Here is a 24604-nt window from a genome sequence, read left to right as displayed (position 1 = left end):
ATATATATATATATATATATATATATATATATATATATATATATATATATATATATATACATATATACATACATACATACATACATACATACATACACACACACACACACACACACACACACACACACACACACACACACACACACACACACACACACACACAAAGTATATTATATTTAGGTCTGTCAATCGTATAAATAATGTGAGGATGTCAGTCCAAGGGATCCATCCAGCTAGCTGTTGAATGCATTTAAGTGCCATCTGTTAGGAGTTCAACTGAATTGGGCAGGTGCATACAATTTCCTTAAAGAATGAAATGATAGCAAACAAACAGTAAGAAGATCAGTGAATTAAATATTAAATACATTATACTGAGCAAAGGTGCTTGGAGCCTAATTTTAGTAGGCACTGCTCCACACCCCTTTATCACTAATGGAGTATATCAACGTTTCATTTCAAATTTCTCTAAGTTAAAGTCATGGCCATGCAAAACAAATCTGCCTGTTTGAAAATAGAACTAAAAGCATAGATTTATTGTGCATGAAAATACAAAGAGAAAAATACTGTAGAATAAACATATACTTACTGCACAGTTTAACACTGGAGTACACAGGTTTCAATTTTTGGGGGGCAGGCTGATTAAACTTATTTTGTGATCTAAAGTAATAACTGTGAATTTAGTTTACTTTAATTATATACAGTTGTGGAAGACAAAATCAGAAGTGCAGGCGATCCTTGCATAAAGTGGTTCCAATAAACAACGGAATATCTTTATTTTTCTTACAAGAGCAACTTTAGGAACTGAATCTTAATAAATTAAAAGTGAGATAAAGAAAGAATTTGCGAAATCTTGAAGTCTATACAGAAAATGTCATGATCTCTTTGTTTTGTGAACACATATATGTCATTTCAACATTAGAGACACACATAACTATCAAAATATCTAAAAAATGAGGAGCTCGTTGGGATAAAAATAGAATAAACAATGAGTTATAAAAGCCTGTACTTGAACCTCACTCAGTTTTCAAAATACTCCCTGGTGTTTACAAATTTGGAAGACCAGTTTAAAAATCACTAAATCACTAAAGCTTTAGGTTTGAACATCATCCAGTCTCACAGTCAACTTAATGCTATATTGCGGCCCATTTTTAAGCATGAGTATGAGTTTACAATTGAGAAAAAAGCGAGTCTTGACCATATTTGACCATATTCAATCAAGGCTTGGACCCTTCGGCAAAGTAGTGCTACGGTTTACATTCATTCTTCACATCAGCCATTCCATCACAGCCTTGTTTTATCATGGATCACATTTCTTCCAAAAGAAAAAAAACTAGATACTGTAAACGTCATTATTATTATTATTACCTAGTGCAATTATAACCCTGTGTTTCTTGTGCAGGACCATCTTAAAGCTTCTCCTAAAGAATCCAAAACAAGATTACAACCTTTAAGATGGCACAGCACTGAAGCATAAACAAACAAATCAAATATATCAGGGGCATATACTGTATTTTTTTGCTTGGTTGTTAGCTTATGCTATAAATTTTTGCAGTGGAAAAAGTCTGATTAATTTTGCCACTAAATTTGGTGGTCTGACCTTGTGATTAAATGTGCTTTGACACAGAGAAGAAAAAAAAAACATACAACAGTGTATCTCTTAAAATCAATGCACAGAACAGGAAAGGAATGCTGTTTGGACTGTGTCCCTATGCATGGCAGAAAGCATGAAAACAGATATCAAAAAAGAAAATGAGTATGACAAATACAGGTTTAAGTCCCTGTTTGACATTGCCTCACTCCGCCCCTTCCAAAATTTAGAAACAGTTATCTTCACAAAGACCAATTTTCTCTTTCCAAACCTACAATCTCCCCATCAAATAAACAATCAGGGGGATGGGGAGGACATTTTCAGTCTTTAGTACAGTCACATTTTGCCAAACTCCTTAGTTTTCCCACCTGTTAAAATTTTTTGAGTGCAAATGCAATAAGCTAGCAGAAATTGCTCTTACGAGTTTTATTCAATAATTTACCCGCCCAAACCCCCCAGGAAAAATAAACCGGATGGAAGCAGGACTATGTAGTCTTGGTGCCAATCACACCACCACATCAAGGTGAAACAGTGCTTCTTTCTTCTACCACTCAGTGTAGTGCACTTCCTCTTACCACTCCATATATTCAGTCTCCTCTACTCATGGTGACAACACGATCCATAGTTAAAAAAGAAAATCCGATCGGTACTGTGTCAAACACAGTCGATCAGTTCTAACGTGTCACACTGATGTCAGATCCCAGTGAGAAGTCGAAAAAAGTCCTTTAATGGCATATCTCGAGGCAACAGTAGCTGTTTTCTTATTTAGATGCAGATTTGTGGCTTGTTGTTGTTTTCAATGATTCTCTGTATCCATTGTTTGTATTCATGCATGCAAGCTGGGATTTTAGTGCATGTTTTTGTTCATGTCTCTCTGCATCTCCAAGACAGAATGATGTAATTCAAAAGGATTTTTTCAAAGATAAAAAGCATTGTTACATTTCTTTTGGACAATGTATTTTTAATGCATCGGTGCAGCTATTAAAGGCCAAGTATCATAAGGTGAGAAATGTGCGTACGTGTGTGTGTGTGTGTGGATCTGTATGCGTGTGTGGTTGGGAGGGGCGGTCTGGAGCAGACACAGGCATCACATCGACAACTTAATCCAATTTGTCACAGGCAAATATGCATGAAAACACAACTCCATGTGATAGATTATTTGTAGGATTGTCGAGAAGTCTTTAGATTTTGCATAAAAAGTTTTCCTCGTCTTTATCCTAAAAATTATGTGATGTTTAAACAGAAAGGAAAATTGTTCTGTATCATGGCAGTAATGCACTACTTGACCTTTAGTTATAATACATTCTTTGTTATATATATTTATACATATTTATCATACAGCAAAATAAGCTGACTATTTATGAGAGCTTTGTTTCTTTGAACTGTTTTCCCCAAGGGTACACAGGGTATTTTCAGATTTTTCCAGAAAACTGAATCATTGTACAAACCATTATACCACACTCAATAAACTACCAGCAAAGCAGCGGTTTCTTTTGTTTTACAATGAAATGATAAATCATTGCAGCCATTTGTTCTTTGTAGTATTGCTGCAGGTGCCAAAATACTAATGGGCAAATTCAAAAAAGGGATTGCGTGGCTTTTGCTGCCACTAAACCTGCATTAATACGACAGAGAGAAGCTATGTAATTCGCAAAAGCACGCGTTAAAGGGTGAAATGCACCCCAAACTGCGCTGCCGAGCATATAGCATCTCAGTGCTCCTGTGCTATTTGCACATATCTAAGTTAAGTGTTCCTGTGTGTTCTTGGCGCAAAGGCAACATTCATACTTTGCCACATGAATAAATGCAATTGGAGGCAAAAAAGGCCAATTTCACTCAGCTGCAAAACTTTATTATGTTTGCGCTGTAATATCATTTGCGCAATATCTTTTGTGAATCTGACTTTGAGACAGGGCAGATCGCGGTTGAAAGTGATGCGCAAATGATGGTGCTATCAGCGGCCGCAATCCATTCTTTGTGATTTCGTCCTGAGTAAATACTGAATATACTAAGAAAAGGGTGGAGCAGAAAGGGTTGATTTTCTTAATGTGCTAATGCCATGCCTGTGTCTACTGCTACTATGAGTGATCTACTTCCACTATCAGTAAGTATGCGTGTACACAAGCACACATGTGCACATGCATGTGTTACAAATTCCTGTATAGTAAGATCTACGAGCGCAGCTTTTTGTGCTGAAAAATTCCTGTTGAGGAAGCACAGAGGAGAAGAAAGAGTGGTAGACGAGATGTTAGAGTTAGCGAGCAAGCAAAAGAAAATGCGCCGTTATACAGATTTCACAATGTGAGAGGCAGCCCAAAGGGACATTCACTGTCCGTTCACCCTCAGACCTTGTCCAAAACCTTCCGCTTCCTGCTCAGGCGGCGTGTCGCCACTATTGCCTGCCTCGGCTCCTGGGATCAAAGTTGGCACCCTCAGTGATGCGTCTACACCCTCTAACCCAGATTCATCCTCCTCTTCCTCCTGTTCCTCCTGGACTACTCCTTCACCTTCAGCCCCTGCCCCAGCTGCCCCAGGCCCAGGGCTACCCTCTGTCAGCGGTGGGTGAGTCCTGAGAGGGTTCTTACGATCTGGATACAACCTTTGCTCTAGGGCCTTGAAGTCAGGCTCGAAGGGGAGGGGCACTCCTGGTTGAGAGGCACCCAGTGCCAGGCCCAGACCCACAGCAGCACCCATGCCCATTCCTGCACGGTACACCTCCATGCCATCAGGCAGCATGGATTTGATCTTGGGCAACCATCGCTTGCGGACACGCCTCGCATTTGTGCACATGTCAGCAGCAATCACATTCATTTCACTCTCCTTGAAGTTAGGGTTGAAATTTTGACAGTAGACTGCAAAAGAGAGAAAACAACAACCTCAATCTAGACAAATTGTTCCATTTTAAAATGTGATCAAATATGTTTAATGATATGGACAATACACCTACGTTTGACAGCATTGAGGACCCTGCTGTCCAGGGGTTTCCTACTGGGGTCACTAGTAGAAGAACGGATACCTGTCCCGCAGCTATTGGCTAAAGTGTTTCTGCAGGGATACAGAGTCAACACCAGGGGGCAGAGTCAGCAACAGGCACATGCAGTAGATAAACATGTGAACACACACAACCAAGGCATTGCACAACATTGCCACAGATGGAGTGTGAAAGTTGGTTTGAAACAACAGCGGTAGTGTTCGGAGTCATACAAAGAACTCACATCTTACAGTAGGCCATTATAGTCTCATACAAACTGTTCTGCTTAGGTGTGCATGTCTTTATACTCACCTATCAAAGAACGTGGCTAGCAGACGGCGAAGCAAGACTTTGTGTTTGATACCAGCACATAGATGACAATTCATCAGCTGTCCTCGGGTCATGAACACCTGTGTACCTAAAAAAAAAAATTTGCTGAGAAAACCGTTCATATTACAATCCATTTATTTTTGCAGACTCTAGGGCTTTGTCCTTTCTCTCTTTGGCCCAATTGCCAGTTCAGCTTTTATTCTTTTGCTACATTTGAAATTCATGTTCAAGGAGATCTTTAATGCAGTAAAACAAAGCTTCAGCTGTACAAAGTATCAGAAATCAAGAGAGGAATGGAAGTTGAAGGCCATAAAAACAGCACACGCAATTGTTTTTTGCTTTATTTTCAAAACCATCTCTTTCACATTACTGTGTTCTGTATGTTACATGCAGACTACAGAACTGAATAACCCGTTTCCACTGGGGTTTTTCAATTACATCACTATCTGATTGAATCTGAGCATGCAGTAACGTTTTGAACTCTTGTACCAGAAAGTTTTGGATTGATTACTGACTCTAACATGCGCGTCATCGTGTCTGTCTGTAAAGTTCACTGGGAAGTATTCAGACTGTTCTTTTGTGTGAAAAGATTTAATATTAAATTGATTAAACTTTTTGCCCTGCTCCTTTGTATGAATTATATTAGCTACATGTTGAACAGTCTCTTTGAAAGTCTATGGTCTGACTGCCAAGAGCAACATCTGACAGTCAGACCAAAGAGTTTTTGTTTCATCGTACCAAAAAATCCTTTTCCTCATGCTCTCAGAGCCTTGTAAGGGCCATTTGGCAAACTCCTGGCAGGCTGTCATATGCTTTTTACTCCAGAGTGACTTCTATCTAGTCATTCTACCATAAAGGCCTGATTGATGAATACTGCAGAGATGGTTGTCCTTCTGCCACGGTCCTCAATCTCTGCAGAGGAACTCTGCAGCTTTGTTTTGTCCCTTTGAGATCACCACAGTCACGCGGCTCAAAACCACTATGGTGGACATTCAGAGTCTGGTTGAATGTGGTTTGGACACCTCTAAATGGTGGTTTCATCAGGGATCAGAATTCAATTGAATGTTATTGACATCTAAACATAGTTTAACCAAAATATCGTAATAACATGGTTTACCACAATGTATATTGGAGCTAGAGATGACCAGAGAGTAACCTCTGACTGCAGTCTCATATGGGTCAAATGCAGGTGGAATACATGTGTCTCCTACATAAAAGGGATATTAGTAAGGGTCACTGGGTTGTGGATAACCTCCTCAATCAATGGCCTCTTTTCCCAGATACTGATTTTGGTTGGTTGGGTTTTCTTTTTCACAATGCAATAGCTGGAATTCTCTTATGTCCTGAATTTTTAGTTGAAATTAATACAGTCAGTTTAAGTTGACAATTTTAAATTATCTAAATGTGCAAAAAAAAAAGTGGAGATATGAATACTTTTCAATCTCACTGCATACAAATCATTCTCCATATGTGTGCATGTGATAAAATGTTAGCAAGTAAACGTGTGTGAGTGGATGCATGTGCAATTGTTTGTGTGTGCCTACCAGCTACCAATTCCAGCTTCTCCCCAGGGTCCCCCTCAGTGTAGAGCTTAGGGTGGCAGCGGTAGCCTATCTGGCTGATGAGGCTTGCAGGCAGCGCCACCAGGTCCCTGCGGATCAGCACACAGTTGCGGCTCTCCAAGGCCAAGGGCATCGCTGCCATCTCTGGCTTGTCCTGGACTGATTAATTCAAGCGAGAACAGACACGTGTTCAGAAAGCTTTTTCTTACACAGCAACGCAGAAACTAAATGTGTATGCATCAATATAATTATCAGACTATAAACTACAGAAAAGACCATCCCATACCCACTGTGCCCTCTATTTAAATATGGGCTAAAATGTAATTGGTAAAGCAGGTTGGTGTAATCTCATACAAGCCTCTTATGTTTCATAAATGTTTTAGAGCATTGCAAGTGTATCACAGAAAAGTCATGATGCTGCATCAGCAACTTGAGTTTTGGAGGGGGACATTTCCAAAGCTGGGTGTTAGGTTCTTACTCCCAAAATAGTTTTCCCTAACCTCTGAGATTATTTGCAGACACATGCAAACACATGCATGTGCAAACACACATAAAGAACAGGAGACATGTATCCATTAATTGCCAGACACATGCACATAGTGTATACAGAAAAGTGTGGATTATTGCATTTGCATGTGCATTTACGCTGACAGTATACACACAAACCACACATGCACAGGAAAGATGTGCATGGTTCTCAAATATCCCGCAATGTCACCCTGGGGTGCTCTGACTGATTGCAGATAGAGTGGATTTCATAAATATCTGAAACTCTAGAATTTGACAAACCTGTGTGATGCCTTTGAGCTGCAGGATGCTAAGAATGATGGAAGGTGTGTGTGTGTGTGTGTGTGTGTGTGTGTGTGCGTGCGTGCGTGCGTACATCCACTTGTGAGTTTGAGTGTGTCCTCCATTGGTGTATGGTCTGTGTTTATGTGTGAAGGCAAACACGACTAAATATACTATAGCATCTGCACCTGCATTTGTAGGCAAAACTGTACCAGTATGAAAACTATAACAAAAAGCAGTAGACACCAGCTGTTGTAGCAATGATAAGGCGTGTGTTGTTGGTCACGATGCACACCAATCATAACTCCATAAAGCTATCTTTATGCTGAGAGAACCCACACATACACCGGAGGCACACAATTCTGCTTTTTCAAGATGCTCAGGATACATGATTTATGAAAGATTAAAGTTAACTGGGATGAAATCAATGTGTATCAGTTTTTATTTTTGTTGCACAATACATAATAACAAGTTTGGACAAGGAGCAACTATGTTCCATAAACCCTACATTCATCGGTAGCTTTATATTTCTGCAAGTCATGCAGAGTTTTACTTTTAGATCGGTCTGATATCAAATGAATTACCTCCATCTGAGCCAAGGGCAATTGGGAAAGCAACTCACTGAGATCTTACATGACTAGAAAGATTTTGAAGACATTGACGAGAGGATATTGACGCAGGGTTGAAATGAAAATTGTCTTGACTTTAATTTACTTGAGTTAAGAGTAAATACGATAATAGTGTAGTGGAATAAAATACTTTTGAATCACATTTGTCATAAGATACAAATGTAATATTAGTTTGTGACTATAACTGAGAACATACTGCATTTTTAGAAGTTTTTAATGATGAAAAACATCCAAAGTAAAGCTTCAGTGATGAGTGCTCTCCACCAGATACACCAAAGCACTCCAACACTTCACAAATATGTTATAAAAGCATCAATATAGCATAATACTCACTCCCGTAGGGGTTAGCAGAACGTCCATAGAGATGACTGTAGGCATCCTCTGTGATCCCATCATAGGACTCTTCCTCAAACTCCTCATCCTCATTCTGGTAGGATGTAGGACTGTCAGTGGTTGGCAGGCTGGACGCTCCAGGACTGGACCTTTCAACTCCTGATCCTCCTCCTGCTCCACCCCCACCGGCCCCTTGAAGGTGATACGGAGGCATACCGGGGATGGGGGTCCCACCGGCTGTCGTGTAAAACACTGAACCGGCCCTCGCCAGCCGACTGCCCAACTCCGAAGACGAAATCTTGCTTTGCATTAAAGGTATTGTCAAGGGTGTCGGGTCACCCCCTTCTAGTTTAATCTTACGTTGCGGCATGAGTAGGGATGGAGACCAGCCCGGGGTTCCCAAAAGGGCAGCCACCGCTAGGCCGTTACCATTATTACAAGGACTCTGCGGCTCGGATCCTGTTTCCTCTAAAGACCCTGCTGTTTGCGAGTCACAGTGAGGTGAGTTTGCCTTGAACATTAGGTCCATGCCTCTTTCAACTATATGCTGAATTTGGAGGTAGCCAGCTGTGTACATGACCACCAGCTGTTCACTAGCTGCCATTGTTAGCTTCCCTGTATAGCAGAAAGTGAGGATCTGCTCAAAGCAAGCAGGTGTGACTGAGGAGGGCAACTCAAACTGGCTCTTGGTGGAGCTGCTGAAGAGGTCACGAAAGTAGAGGCTGCTGGCAGCCAAAACGGCCCGGTGGGCTTTGAAAGCCTGACCTGGTTGATAGAAATAACAGAGAACAGAAAAGAAGTTGAGAATATTGATACAAATTATGAAACATTTCAAAGTTATGTAACTGAAGTCTCCAGATTAACTACCAACTAACCTTTGACCAGGATGGATACATCGCAGTAGTGTCCCAGCAGGCGCTGCTCATTAAGGGAGCCCAGAACTGTAGCTCCAAAGTTCGGGATCTCCACATGGAGCAGCTGGGACATGTTGGCCGCAGAGGAATAGGAAGATGGGGTTTCAGATATTTACTGCAGACTCTGCCACTGACAGAGGCATCTGTGAAAAAAAAACAAAAAAGGTATGTAGAATGCATTGGGAAAACAAGGAATGCAGTGATGAAGATGGAGTGAAAAGACAATGCGTGAAAGATGACAAGGGATGCCAAAGGGAGATGGAGGGGCGAGAAGAGAAAATTCAGAGAATCTTAAAAGAAAAGAAAGAGCAAGAACAAAAATAGAGTTGAGATGAAGTGAGAAAATGAATACAGTTGTTGAGGGAGAAGTGAGAGGTGTGTGAAAGAGAGATGTATATGCAGAGATAGTGGGTGAGAGAATAGAGGCAAGAGAGAGAAGGAGGAGTCACTTCAGTCCACCTAAAAACAAATAAAATGCTTTGCCTACTGTACATGAGGACGCTGTGAAATACCTTAAGGCTATGTATTGTTTAAACATGGATTAAATTCCTAAATTCCATGTATTGCACTGTATCAAGCATGAACTCTGATGACTTGTAATTCAGCCTTAACAACAACTTATCCAAAGGAGGAAACCACACTAAATACAACCTGTTTTCATTTCAGAGTTAAGAGATACTCCTTGATTTCTCTGACTCTATATACCGTTGTCAGCATTTGTCCTCTTTCTAAACTCTGGCTCGAAAACAAAACAACACAACTCACGTCATACACACTAACTTTAATAACTTTGCATATTTTCACCTTCTTTCCTTCCCTGAACCTTGTTTCATTGTTTTCTTCTCCCCACCAACCCCCCCCCTCCCACACACACACACACACACACACACACACACACACACATATATGCACTGGTTTCATTATTAAGCAATGCTGCAGAACAGTTTCCAGGAATACAAACTGAAAAAAATGTCACCGCCTCTCTTTCACACACACACACACACACACACTCTCGCTTTCTCTCCCACTTCATGCACTCCATACAGACAGGCATGCACTCTGGCTTACTTACATAAAAGTGTGCACGCCTAAACACACACACACACACACACACACACACACACACACACACACACACACACACACACACACACACACACACACACACACACACTACAGGCTGCATAGGGAAATGACTGTGTACTCTGGCACGCAAGCACTCACCTGGAGAAACTAGCACACGACTTTCCTCTGCTTACAGTCTTTCACAAATGCACAAATGCAGAGAAAAGCGCTCACAGTTATCCCAGACAGTTCTGACCTGTGTAAGCCAGTCTTCTGGTTAAAACACACCATGGAGCCTTGGCACACACTAGCACACCAGCAGCAGCAGGACAGAAGAGGAGTAGTTAGAGATGGAAGGAGAGCACTCTGATGTACTCCGTCTGGTTGACTCTCTCTTTCAATTAAAGTGTCATTCCCACTGTCTCAAAGATGATTTTCTTTCTGCAGTCTTGACTGACTTTTCCTCTGTCTGTCTTCCCCAGCCTAGCTTCTATCTCTATATCCTCCAAAGCCCCATTCTCTCTCTCTGCTCACGGTCTGTTCTAGCGCTGTCTCAAAGCCTCCCTCTGCCTCCCTGTCATTATCTCTCTCTGGTTCTCTCCCCTCTCTCTATTCTCCAAGGGTTGAATTCAACAAGTGCTGCTGTAGAGAGAGGTAGAGAGAGAAAGAGAGAGAAAGAAAGAGAGAAAGAGAGAGAGGGAGAAAGAGAATGGGGAGAGAGAAAGAGAGCAGAGCGAATCAATGATGAAAGGAGTGGGAGGCTCAGTGTGTGCGTGTGTGTGCATGTGTCTGCGCGCGTGTGTCTGATCAATGCAGTATCTATACGTCGCAGGGAGTGGGAGGGAGAAAAAAACACAGGCTACAGTTACAGACGGAGACAGAGACTGGGCAGAGCTAGAGAGAAGCAAAGAAGGGAGGGAGGGGAGAGTTGAGACAGAGAGAAAGTCATTTGAGGACAGTACGAGTAGAGAAAGACAATTAGGTTGAAGCAACTTCTGCCACTTGCCCCTGGACACAGATTCCTATATGGTCTAACAGAAAGGGGGGGCAGAGGGGGGATGATGATGACTAAGACAAAAGAGAAATGAGAAAAGCTTACCGAGGTCATAGCCACCATTAATTAATTAAACATGCAATAGTGAAACTTCTGAAATCCCTGTTTGACGCAACTCTGGAGAGAATGCGTTACATCATTTTATAATGTGCACTAGTGATTATTTATTTAATTATTTATTGATTCATCTTAGCTACATGGACTGTTGACTGCATGTCACCACCATTGCTGCGTTGTTGTTGTTGTTGTAGTTGTTGCTGTTGTTGTGTTTTCTGTATCCTCTACGTCTTCACTGTTGTTGGATGTTTGGTGTGGGTTTTTTTGTTTTGTTTTTTAAGATTATTTTTGGGCTTTTCCGCCTTTACTTGACAGGACAGCTAGGTGAGAAAGGGGAGAGAGAGGGGGAAGACATGCAGGAAACCGTCACAGGTCGGACCCGAACCCCGGACCCCTGCGTCGAGGCACAAACCTCTCAGCACATGTGCGCCTGCTCTACACACCGAGCCAACCCGGCCACGTTCTGTGTTGTTTTTATTGTTTATTGTTATTTACTGTTGTCTGTGCTTCATTTTCAATGTGGCTCCCTTGAGTGCAAAACAAATTCCCCTCGGGGGAAAGTAAAGGTTTTATTCATCTTGGTAAAGCAAAGATTTACTAAACTGGAAGCTTTTAATTTACGTGATGCCTGAAACCTCCTATCCTTCCAATTGGAGAATTAAAAAGGTTCATCGAAAACACAATCTATCATTTCAAGGTATTTCCCATTGTCTTACAATTTATTGGAGGACAATAGTTAAAATAGTTAACTTTTGAGCAAGTGTTTTCTCTGAATCATGCAAGACCTCTCTGCCAAACACCTACACACAAGTGGAGAGAAGTTCTGTCTTAAAGACATTTTATTTTTTGTGTATTAATTTATTGTTTTTATACATAAATTGGTAAATTAAACGATTGATCAACGTGTCCATTTTACTGGGTCAGCTTATTCAGGTGACATTTTCGGTGTTTTTTGTTGTTACATTTTTTGACCAGCACATGGAAGGCCTCACTAAATGTTGCTCTATCGATGTGGATAAGGGAGGACAGGAGCCAGATGTCGCAGCCTGTGACAGGGAAGTAAAGATAAAAGACAACAGCTAACAGAAAGGATAAGTTCCAGAAAGATGTGTGTGGGAGGATAAGAATGCAACATTGCTGTGACAGATGCATTTGTACAGTATGTGCGTACACACATGTAAAGCGTTGTGTAATTCTTGTCAGAGTAAAAACACAGTGGAGGAAGCTCTCTGACCTCTGCACTGCATTGTGGTCGAAGAGACATGAAGACAGTAAACATTGGTGATTTCAAAATCTCATTTCATCTTTTCCCCTCACAACACGATCTGTTAAAGAAATAAAAAAAGCTGATGCAGAGCATTTGTATAAAGGAGCGTGTCCCCAGAAAGTATCCAGACACATTGCGCTTCATGTTTTTTGCCAAAAAAAAACCTTAAGTGGAGAAAGTTATGCTAAACTGAGCAAACTTTTACTCTTCAGTCACAGCGGAAATATGAAAGCAAGGATATCACAAAGCGTTGAATACAGTGAGTCAGACTTTGGTTTAGAGAGCTTTGCCCCAGCAGTGTGATATCTGCACGGCACATATAGGCACACATGAGTGAGCACACACAAAAAGCACAGTCAAATGCAGGAGACACAAATCCGCAAACACACTAATGCAAACAGACATATACACACTCCCCCCTGTTCTCTTACACACACGCCAACACACAGTCAGGTAATCTCCCTGTGCACACTCAGCAATACACATTCTGTTTGTTTGTCTGTCTGTCCCTCTGTGAACCTGCCAGACTGCTTGTCCATCGGTCCATCCATCAGTTATTGTCACTATTGTGTCCTTACATCGCCTCTTGCTTCTCCCCGCTCCCTTTTCTCTATCCTCCCCGCCCTGCATACCACATACCCACTGTCTCTCTGCCAATTAATGCACACAGGGCTGCATTGCAGTGAGGTTGGCGCGTGCCACGGCAGCAAGCACAGTACAGAGTCTACAGACGTGCATGTACGTGCCAGCCAGGCAGAGGGAGAGGGAGGGCGGTGGGCGGGGGGGGGGGGGACTGAGGGAAAAGAGGAAGAGGGAGGGGGAGTGAAAGAGCAAAGAAGAGTGAACAGAGAATATGTTGAGTCAGGCAGACAGGACGGCGGTGTGCCACACTGCACATACACACAGCCGCATGTTCATAAATGTATGCATGAATGAATTTGAAACAAATATGCATGTACATGTACATTATGAGGATATGCACACACATTCAAACACGCATAATTTACACACATAAACATTCACACGGAAATTGCACCCTCCTTCTGCCTGCATCAAATATAGACTTTGCACATCCGTGATGAAAATATATACATAAGGCATGAACTCACTCAACTTGTGTGGCTAACGGGTGATTATGTGTGTGTCTGTGTGTGTGTGTGTGTGTGTGTGTGTGTTTGCCTCTCTGCCGCTTGTGTTCTCATTTATCTCTGTGTTTACATTTCCATGTCAAAGTTTCTTGCATACCAAGGCATGTTTTTATAATCATCGTTATATACACGGCTGTGACTTTTGGCACCGTATGTTAGGCGTGTGTGTGTGTGTGTGTGCGTGACTGCTGGCGTAGTTTGTGAGTAGAGATATGAGATCTAATTGCTGTTCAGAATGCTGTTGTCTGCTTTGCTGGAATGTGTTACATCCATTTTAATCAAGCATCCATACCTACGCACATAGTTTTATTAACTGTAGCAGCAGGTCCAGACACTTTTAAATAATATGAAGAAATTGAAACGATTCGCCAGATGGCACACACGGACACACACACACACACACACACACACACACACACACACACACACACACACACACACACACACACACACACACACACACACACACACACACACACACACACACACACACACACACACACACACACACACACACACACACACGACAATAGGGTAACATTCAAACAGGACACTAAAAGTCATACACAGTTATGATTCATGTTTTTGCCATTTAGTACTTTATGGAACAGTCCAAGTAAGTTGAATCTTGAAGTTAAGTTTGTGTCACACTAATTTGTATCCAAGATGCAGATAACAAAAACCTAACTATGATTTAGAAGACAAATACAGATAAGAAATGTTTGAAGTGAGCTGAATAGGAACAGCTCTTTCCTCTCTTGCTTATGTTGCATCCATACAATCTCAATATGAACAGTTCCATCGTTATAAATATTCAGATCCTGCAGTTGTTCTCATGTCTAAAGTATACCAGACAACAGATTCTATCCACGTTGAGACGGCAACGCTCCCTGGCAACAGTTCTACCAATCGGGACTGAGCGGGTGTCTGCCGAAGTCTGTGTCAGTATCATTATGGGATGTCGAGAGAGAGAGAGAAAGAGTGAGAGAGGCTGCTTATCACTGCTTATAATGCAACATCATTCTCTGTGTATAGTCCCTGCTGGGTGAAGTTGTCTGCACATAGTCAGGATCAAAATCATCTTAAAAAAAAAAAATGAATCTTGCTATGATTCATGCAGTTATGTAACAAACAGACAACTATGAAATGATTTGTTGTGGGCTGAATATTGTCTGGTATCTTTCCACTTGTATTCACTCAATATGCACCAATAATATAACTTGTGGTCTGAGTAGGAGAAAAGAAAAAGTGGCTGAATTTCAGGTTTAACTATTGACACAATGCTGTCTGTGGCAATATACTGTAAAAATGTGAATATAAAGTCATGTAAAACCATAGGGCTGGATGATGTGACCTAACACCTGTGTCATAATATCTTGTCACAATTAGTTTAGTTTAGTAGTATTCTTTTCATACATCAGCGCCTGATAATTAATTTCTTGGGCTGATTTGTTTGTCCTGATTAATATAGTATGAAAACTCTTTTTTTTTTACTTTTGGATTGGACTGAAGCAGACTGATTTGTTTAACTTTGGGTTATTTCCATTAAAGTGACTATATGTAACTTTTATATGTTTCTGAAACTGTATAATATTTCATCTGATGATCATAAATGACATGTAACAGCAAACAAGACTAACAGTGAAAGAACGCTATTTTTTAAATAGTTTTTAGTAAAGCCTCTGCCCGGGTCCGATTTTTCCTGCAAAGTCACAAAATGATTTACGGTAAGTAGTCGGCGCTACAGAGCACACATTCTGAAGGGTCACAGATTTCGGCTGGACACCGGAAAAGCCTGTGTTAGTGTTAGTTTCCAGCCAGGTAAAAGGTAGCACGTTGTTTTGATTTTTCTGGCCTGTAACTTAATTAGTTTACTCTCACTTCACTCATAGTATTGTTTTGGCCGCAGCAGACAGCTATGTTTAGCTAAATATATTTGATCAACCCACTGCAACCTACTTGCCCAGCACCAAAAAGCAGGCAGAGAAAGTTAGCAGCTAGCTGGTGAACATTGTGCAGCATTTAGCAGCTAGAGACATATTTTTCTCAGGAGTCTGTAGAAACCAAAAACAGAGTTAAAAGGAAAGTGAATATTGGACTTACGTTCGCTTAATGTACAGAAACATGACTCCAAATGAAACCCAATAATGTTACTCTGAATCTGCTGGATGTGTAAATAGGCAACTGCATGCTAACAAGTTAGCCATATCTACGAAGAGATGATCATTTCAGGGTTGTGTTCACAGCTTGTTTCAGGCATTTCAAGTGGCCAAAAGTGAGGCAGAGGACACACCGCAAATTAATTGAACATCAATTCTACAAGGTAAACTAGGCTATGTGGGTTGTGTTCAATTTTATCCGAACACATATCGTGTTAGTTCTCAATCATTTTAAGTGACAGCCATAGCAGTTTTTGTAGATATTCTCAATTTGATTATATGTAATTCAGTTAAATTTGCAGTTTGAGACTTGGATTGTGACATCATTTTGGTAATTTGATAAATTTGGTTATATTATTCACAGTGAATCAGTCAAAGGCTCAATTGTCCTTTGTGTAAAATGAACAATAACATCAATTAGGGGTGTAAAGATTCACCGATACGAATCGGTATCCGGTTGTATTATCGAAGATACTGTACGTGTGTGGTGTCCGATACTACATGTGTAATACTGTAGGATTATTATTGGAGTGCTCACAATGGCTGTGTAATGTGGACCTATGGTTGAGTTACTGTCTCTAAGATTATAGCAGCAAGGAGGCTGTTTAATTTAACATGGGGCTGATGTGTATGCTATTTGGTTATGTGGCTAGCAAATGAAGTTGAAGTTATACTATTAGCATGTCCTAGCTTTGCTATTCCCTGGTCCCTTTTACAAAATATATATTTATTTGAAGGTGGGCAATGCTTCTTTTATAGAACTGGCTTATTTTAATTTATGATGGGAAATGAATTTGTTTACATTAAACAAATATTAACTGTATTTATCAGATTGAACCGTATCTCATCAAATTGCACCGAATCGTTTCAACGTAGAATCAAACTGAATCATTCAATATTAAAATGTATTGTCCCAGAACTGTATCGTAGCCCATGTATACGCATCGGATTGTCTTATAAGGGAGAGATGCACACCCCTAACATCAACCCATCCATTTTCTAGTGCAGGGACAGGGGATAAATATTAACATGCACACACTTATACACAAATAGCCAACATATCAGCAGCTTTGTGGAAAAAGACAGCACTGCAGCAAGTTAACGACCTCTCAGTGCACATAAAACTCTGACATTTCACAGTGATAGGAGACTTTATCAAACACAAAGTTGTGCTTACGATGGACTACCTGTCAGTTTAGCTTGTAGATCTGGTGATGGGCATAAGAGAAAACCAGACAGTGGCAAAGAGAGGAAGAGCATGTCTGTGTGTGTGCATGTGCATTTGTGACTGTGTGTGGATAATCCTCCTGAGGCAAAGGCATTGCTAATGAACTCCAAGTGGCTGTGGGAGGTAAACAAACAAACAGTAGCAGCGGATACTACGGTACATCACACCAAACTCTGCCGACTAGGACATCGGGATTGCTGCACACATCCATACACAGAAACATATCAACCCACATACCCTTGAATATACATGATGGCTTTCGGGCATACAGTTGACAGAGATAGAGATAGAAGAGGGAGACAAACTGAAAGCTACATAAGGGGAGATTAAATTGAGAGAGGCAAAAAGGAGGGGTGGAAACGAGGAGATAGACGAACAAAAGGAGATAGGACAGAAAGAGGGTGTGTGAAAAAGGCAAATAGAAAAGAACAAGACAGAAGTTGACAAAACGCAGTCACAGGGAGAAGAGAGTTAGAGAGGAATAGGGAAATCAGGCGGAGTGATAGAGAAAAAGACTTCTGGGTGAGGAAAGAACTGTTGGAGCCAAAACGGGAAAAAAATACAAAATGCTGGAAAGAAAGAAATCAAATACGCAAAATAGACCTGACTGCCTGTATCAATGATATTCTCATTCAAAACTTGATCAGAATGTCCAATAACTTGGTATACGTTGTAATTCCATTTCAAACGTTTGCATTTGGTGTTTGCTTGTCCAAGCAAGGCAACAGATGAAGCCAAGTGATATCAACAAACTGACCATTTGTTCTAATCAAAAGAGATTCCACCTCCACATTACTGACTCCAAAATGTCAGCTCCACCACGGAGGCTTCCAAGACTGCCATTTTCTGAGAAAAATCCTGCTATAGACACAGGAAAGGGGAAGTATAACATGAGAACAACAAGGAAAGTGTTAAAATGACAAAGACATTTTTTGGTAATACTGAGCTCATATTGCAGAACTACGGGGGCCAGCAGGTCGTTCAGTTTACAGCAACACATAAGTGTGACGTTAGAGCAGCAGGGAAACTCAGGCCCAGGACTCACGCAAGGCTGAGATATTTTGAACAAACACTGACACAAGACCGAAAATTCCCCCTGATTTCCAACTTAAAAAGGAAGCCACGTAAGTAGCACAGGAAGAAAAGTAGGGAAGATAGAGTCCACCAACACAAGAAATGAGGGGGCATCAGCAGAATGACTGTGTGTATCTTAAGCAGCAGCATTTGTGTGTGTATACACAATGATACAGTATACTACACCATGATTGTCATGTGATGTCTCTTTCTTTGGGACAGTTTCTAATAAATCCTTTACGTTGGCATCAGCTCCGAGCTGCCATGTGACTGGTGGGTGTCCAAAGCGTAACACAGAACTGTACGTTTTCCATGAGCCAGAGGGCCCTAATTACATGCTGGCGCTCACTTATCTTCTGCCAGCAAAGTATCAGTTTTGATGGGCTCAGGCAGATTTGCCTGTTTGGTGATGACATTACTTGAAAATAAATAGTCAATGAAGAGCAAACTGATATTGGTGTCAATTGCATGGCATAATTAATGATAGTTTAATTGTAAGGTTAGGGACTGTATGCAAATTAGTGTCCAGTAGATGATTATGTAATTTTCCTTATCCTACCTTTATGAAGGTAGGGTTTATTACAAGGCTGTTCTAGACTCAATTCGTTTTAGCTAGATGTACCTAAAAAGTGGCAACCGTGTGACTGCAGAAAAACTATGTTCATCTACAGAAAAAGTGAACTGAAACAAACATAATTTGCCCTTGGCATCACACTGGGGGTGTTGAACTCCTGCCTTGTGACTCTGCTTTGACAAGGACATCGGGTTTATTCTCGGGAGAATCCTTTGTGGCATCTCAAATGCGCTCCCTCATTAACTGTGATTGTGCCATGGCAGAGAGTGTACAGGTTTAAAAAGGAGCTAATTGGCTTTACTTGATGCCTGCTTTTAGAGCTCCTTGATAATTTATTCTTGCAAGTACACTTACAAAGCAGGTGTGTCACTGCTGTGCTAGCACTCCTGGCCACAAGACATTTGATACTCAAGTATGCTAAAACACAGCAGATTTGAGCAGCTGCTTGCACTTTGTTTAAAAAGCAAATGGCCCTAAAACCCTATTGATATCCTCCTCCTTAGCATGACCTTCATCTGGGGACAAAAAGGGCCTTGAGATGGCCTGCTGAGTGTCACTGACTGTCACACAAGGACTACAATTAGGTTAGATTTCACAGGAGGTCTGTATGTTTGCGAGTGTATGTGTATCGGTGGTGACACTCAGTATGCATTTGTTCCAAACATGATTTGATTTTCATGGTGCACGGGACAGTGAAATAGGATATATCAGCATGAAATAAAAGCATATCAGTGGAGATCCTGCACACGCATATACTATACAGAAAAGAGACACCACGTGAATGGAGTGGGTAAGAAAAGATGTCACTGTACATACTATATGGACAATGAAATGCTCCACTCCGTGGTGGAGCTGACATTTTGGAGTCAGTAATGTGAAGGTGGAATCTCTTTTGATTAAAAACAAAGTGTCAGTTTTTTAATATGGATCTGTTGAATAGATTGACTTAGAGATAAAACAAATGTTGCCGTTTATTGATATTTTCGTCTTGATTTATCAATAAAACAAACATCCTATTATTTTGTAGTTTGTCTTCACTAGGGCTGTACCGAATACAATTGTTTGAGCTTAGAAGCTTTGGAGCTTTTCAACAGCGAATATTTGAATATTCGGCGGAGGTGGTGGCAGCAGCAGCGGCGGGGGAAACCAACATTTCCGACCGCACTTGAAGGCAGCTTTATTTCATGGAAAATGAGAAAAAATAAAAGGCGACGAAGCGAGAAATAAAGCGACTGCTTTGTTATTGCAGGACACCTTTTGTTACACAAAATCCTGGGCAGATCAGTGCATGAGTTTCGTTTTTGACCTTAATATTGTTTAAAGAAAATTTTAAAAGTAATGTTACGGGACTCACATGCTGCGACTTATGAGTCTGATAGCTGGTTAACGTTGGGTTGCTTTTCTCCCAAAGTTGATTTGTTTGTTTGAAGTTGACTTAACTTTTTTCCGCAGGCATTCAAAACAAACGGAAAGACCTGCGTTTTTGCCGGACTGTCTGACGAGTGACTACAGACACGGTGTGTGGAAATGAATCCTCAGCCTGTATTGACATTATGCACAGCCATACTGTCTTTACCTTTATCAAATCGAAATTCAAATCAAAAAGGACACAAGGCTGCTACAGTAACCATACAGCCGTCTACAAACATCAGACTGCTCGCTTGTAACTCAACATTTCTCCGTTCTTGGCTGAGATTGACGACATAGTGCTGCATAAATTAGCCAGCAGCTAGTGGACATTTAGCAAGCAGCTTAATCCAGACAAAACACCACAGTGAAATTCAGCCTGCATGCAAGTTTAAAAAAAAAAAAAAAAAAAAAAAAAAAAAGAATATTTGAATCCCAAAACTGAAAAATAAATACCTACCCATCAAACTAATATTCGGATCTAGTCCTAGTCTCCACATGTTGCTGGTGGATATGTTGGTCTTCATATTGTTATCGCCGTTGTGGTTTTTGTCTATTAAGGTCACGTCGACGACTTTTAGAAATGCAGTTTGTTTGTTGTCGTGTAGACAGGGAAAAAAAGAGTTTATGTCATGTTATTAGTGTGCGCCGTTATGTCCTTTGTGAGGAGTCATAAATGAGGAGGTATTTCTTGCAATGGCAGATGTGGCCAAAATAGTACAGGTGGACTTTTTACATGTTACACATAAATGTAAAGTTACTCTTTCATTGTACTGTGGAACGGAGGCGTCTACAGAGGTCACTGCTACATAATCCAACACTGCCGCGACACAGACCTTGAAGGAGACCATTGGACTTCTAGTTGATAAGTAGTCTTCCGGTAAGAGCTTTTTTTCAGGCTTCTGACTGGCCATGATGTTGGCTTCGTCTTCTTTGCTTGACTGGGGTTATATCAAAACAGGAAAAACCCTGTTTTTAAAAATACCCATTAATGTGTGGACTAGGCCTAGGATTCTTAGTCATCCAGGTCAAATCTATCTATCTATCTAGCTATCTAGAAGCCAACGCAAGCTACATTTGCTGTTTTATACTCATCCAAGGAACTTTATTGATTCTACTGACAGGTGGGGAGTTCCCAGACATTTAAACCTCAAAGAGACTATTTTTTTGCTACGGGAGTTTTAAACCGAGAACAGGAGTGTTAAGCAAAAGTGTTTAAAAAAAAATTTAAATAGCAAAAATGTTAAGTTATTTATCAATTTCACAGCCTCATCGATCCAAGTCCTCTAGACCACTAGATACTAGGTCCTTTTTTTCATAATGGAAAAACAAAAAAGGCGAGTAGAGTCGAGTTGAGCAGGTGCCATGTAATGGAAAAAAGCCATAACATTTAAGTAATCTGAAAATTGCTGTACTTAACAGAGATTTTGAGGGGTGTGGCTTGAAAAGAATATGTTTTGCTATCCAGCAAAATATCAAAAAATATATCTAACATTGTTAGAAGGCCTGTCCTATCCTACCCTCCCCTAACCTAACCTATGCTCAATCCATGAGACTAAAGGGCTTTGCAAGTTCTAGCCTTGTCTGATTTCAGCTGAAAACAGTTTGGGAAAACAATGCTGTTCTACCTGCTGCAACGCTATGTAAAAGTCTATAGGTATTCACATGTTGGAAGAATGTGACATGTTATGTAAGTGGATGTTCATCTAAGAACAATTAAACATGTTGGATAGCAGCTGCAGCAAGCATGTCAATCAAACTTTGTTAGGTTGTGCTCTGATAGGATTGTGGCACATATAAGTGTGAAAGCAGTGCTTAATTCTTTCCAGCAAAGCAGCTGCTTTTCTCCTGCCTCATGAGGGGGGGGGGGGGACTTAAATGACAAATTGTATGTTAAAGTTTCCAGTGCATATAGCACAGTGAGTAAAAGAGTGAGTGACAGGAAGAGAGTGACACACAAGTAGAAAGAGGGGTGAGATATGGAGAGGATGAAGATGCCATTTTGATAACCCTGCGCTGTTGTTTCGGTGTTGTTTTGCTGTGACACATGCGTGACATCAGAGCAGCCCAACATGACTGCCAGAGGAGCACAGTGCAATGCAAAAATGAGGACACATCTTTCAGCATCAGTGCCCCACTGTCTACAGACAGGCATACACAAACTCACACCCACACAAAGACATACAGGGAGAGCAGTGCCCACATTGACTGAGTGCCCCATGTACATTTTTCAATCAGAGCAGACGGAATGCATTAATTCATTCTCCTTCATGCAAAAGAAAAGAAAAAAGGTGGGGGAACAAAATGCAGTTTGATATGATCAGGGTAGGCGAATCAAAAGAAAGTCTCATGACATGTGGCATTTCAAATGATAACATTTATAATGTGGTCTTGAGTTACAATGTATCATAAAAGACTGTTTGTTCAAATGCACAGCATTACATACACATTTATTTTGAGTGCACACCCCACACCCACACCCACACCCACACCCCCACACACACACACACACACACTACTGTGACCTAAGAAACTTCCAGTCAGCACACCAGACTAAGCTAGCATACATGTGCTCAAATAACATGCCACCTTGGTTAACCTGATCACACTGGCGAGACACTGAAAAGGGCCCTAGCTGACTTATGTGAACAGAGCTTGTTTATCTCTGTTTCAAGTCTGATTTGAGTAAACAACTGAGGAAGCACCCTCACACAGCACAAAAGTCCTATGCACAGTTATATGTACATATGTAGATGGGGGTCAGTTGAGGATGAGTGAATTATTATTGCTTAAACATGTGACAGTTCCACAAAATGAACACTTCCTTGCTGTACAAAGGTCTGGTAATTTTGATATGCTGATGGACTGACATTGTTGAGCAATGCGGCCTATAATATTCTCATGAAACTAAAAATGTATCAATGAAAGTTTTATTTGAGTATTTTGGAAAATTCACTTTTTTTCCCCCCTTTCTTTCCAAAAGTCTGATGAGAAGATCGATACCACGGTCATATTTGTGCAATAAATATGAAGCTACCGCCAGCAGCCAGTTGGCTTAGTTTAGCACAAAGACTGAAAACAGTTACTGCGTTACTGTGCCGAAGAGGAGGAGGGGCTCCATGTACTGTAGAGATACGTCGAAAAATCAAACGGCGTCCATGTCTGGGTATATGAAATCATCGGAGGCACGTACAGCTCTGCGTATTTCACCGCCCACAGACTACAATCATTTCCTTCCTCCATTTCTGTTTAAAAAAGGTTGAGATAAAGGTTGAAATAATTTGCATCACGTAATTTGCGTAATTCACATACATCATTTGATCGCCAAGTGCGAATTTGTGTCTGTTTGCCTCTTTGCATTTACTTTGTATGTAATCGCTGAATGAACATATCATAAAAACAACAAGTTGTGGTTTTACAGGGGTTTATGTGCTGGACTATTTCTTGGCGTAGTGATTTCCAACCAGCGGTTTTTGTATGGATGAAATAAACAAGACACAGCATATAAATAGATAGCTTTTTGCTTTTCTGAGGAGGGATAGGCAGATTTTTTTTTTTTTTGCCTGGCTAGCTGTTGCCGATGTTTCCGGTCTTAGGCCGGCTACACACTGGCTGTGTGGCGTGAGCGTGTCAGCTGTATGGCGTGTCCATTTATATTTTGGCTCCAATGTTAACAGGTTAGAGCTTACACACGTCTCAGAAAAAACGCATGCATGCTAGAAATAGGACGACTCCTATTTTTCACGCGACATGCAAACGTTTCCAGACAAAATAGAATAGGAAAATATGTTTATATGTCATTTTGACACAAATACATATTAATAAATGACATGTTGATGTTTGAAAGTCTCTAGGTTTTGACATAAATGCAGATATAAATGTAATAAAAAAAATTATTGCACCTGTCAAAACAGAACAAAATATTCTGCAGCCTATTTTGCCGTCAATACTGCCGATGTTGTCTTTGCCGTTATCAAATCAGTATATATTTATGTTTAACATGGTATTTCATTTTATCAAATGGGAAACATACATGTGTACAGACAAGTCTAGCAGCAGCAGCTCCGCGTTACACACGTTTCTGGTGTGTAAAGACCACGCAGCTGACACGCAACAGAAACGCCACGCTCACACCACACAGGCAGTGTGTAACCGGCCTTACTTATAGAAGCGCTAACCATCTTATGGCTGCAGCTACATACTAAACAGACAGTATCCTCTAATTCTCTCATCTAACTTTTGGCAACCAAAAAAGGTGTACAATGTACATCAATGGATGATAAAATGAATTGTTGCCATCAGAATAACCACAAATGGCATTTCTAGCATTTTAATATATTACAAACCAATAAACGTTGGGGCAAAATTTCAAGTCAGAGTGGCTTTCGCCTTCTGCAGGGAACACACATGATGAAAGCATCAGGTAGGTTATGCTGTGATTTAGCAATAATTGCT

At 40.8% G+C, this 24604-nt stretch overlaps 1 protein-coding gene across 7 annotated transcripts in view; it reads right to left on the bottom strand.

Moving 5' to 3' along the window:
- Positions 1-518: 518 nt before the first annotated feature.
- Positions 519-24604, bottom strand: part of nacc2 (NACC family member 2) — a 34335-nt gene continuing 10249 nt past the window's right edge. For 3 of the 7 annotated variants that reach the window (XM_028601663.1, XM_028601658.1, XM_028601657.1), the window contains 6 exons: positions 9078-9259; positions 8203-8967; positions 6434-6610; positions 4872-4977; positions 4536-4633; positions 519-4440 (listed from right to left, as the gene is read on the bottom strand). In XM_028601663.1, the coding sequence (XP_028457464.1) occupies positions 3914-4440; positions 4536-4633; positions 4872-4977; positions 6434-6610; positions 8203-8967; positions 9078-9189 (1785 nt within the window). In that variant the 5' untranslated portion in view covers positions 9190-9259 and the 3' untranslated portion in view covers positions 519-3913. The other 4 variants (XM_028601659.1, XM_028601660.1, XM_028601662.1 and 1 more) reach the window with 3 other exon arrangements.

This window comes from Perca flavescens, chromosome 16, assembly GCF_004354835.1.
Source record: "Perca flavescens isolate YP-PL-M2 chromosome 16, PFLA_1.0, whole genome shotgun sequence".
Classification (NCBI taxonomy): Eukaryota; Metazoa; Chordata; class Actinopteri; order Perciformes; family Percidae; genus Perca; species Perca flavescens.
Note: the sequence above shows the minus strand (reverse complement) of the source record. Positions and strands in the feature narration are given on the sequence as shown.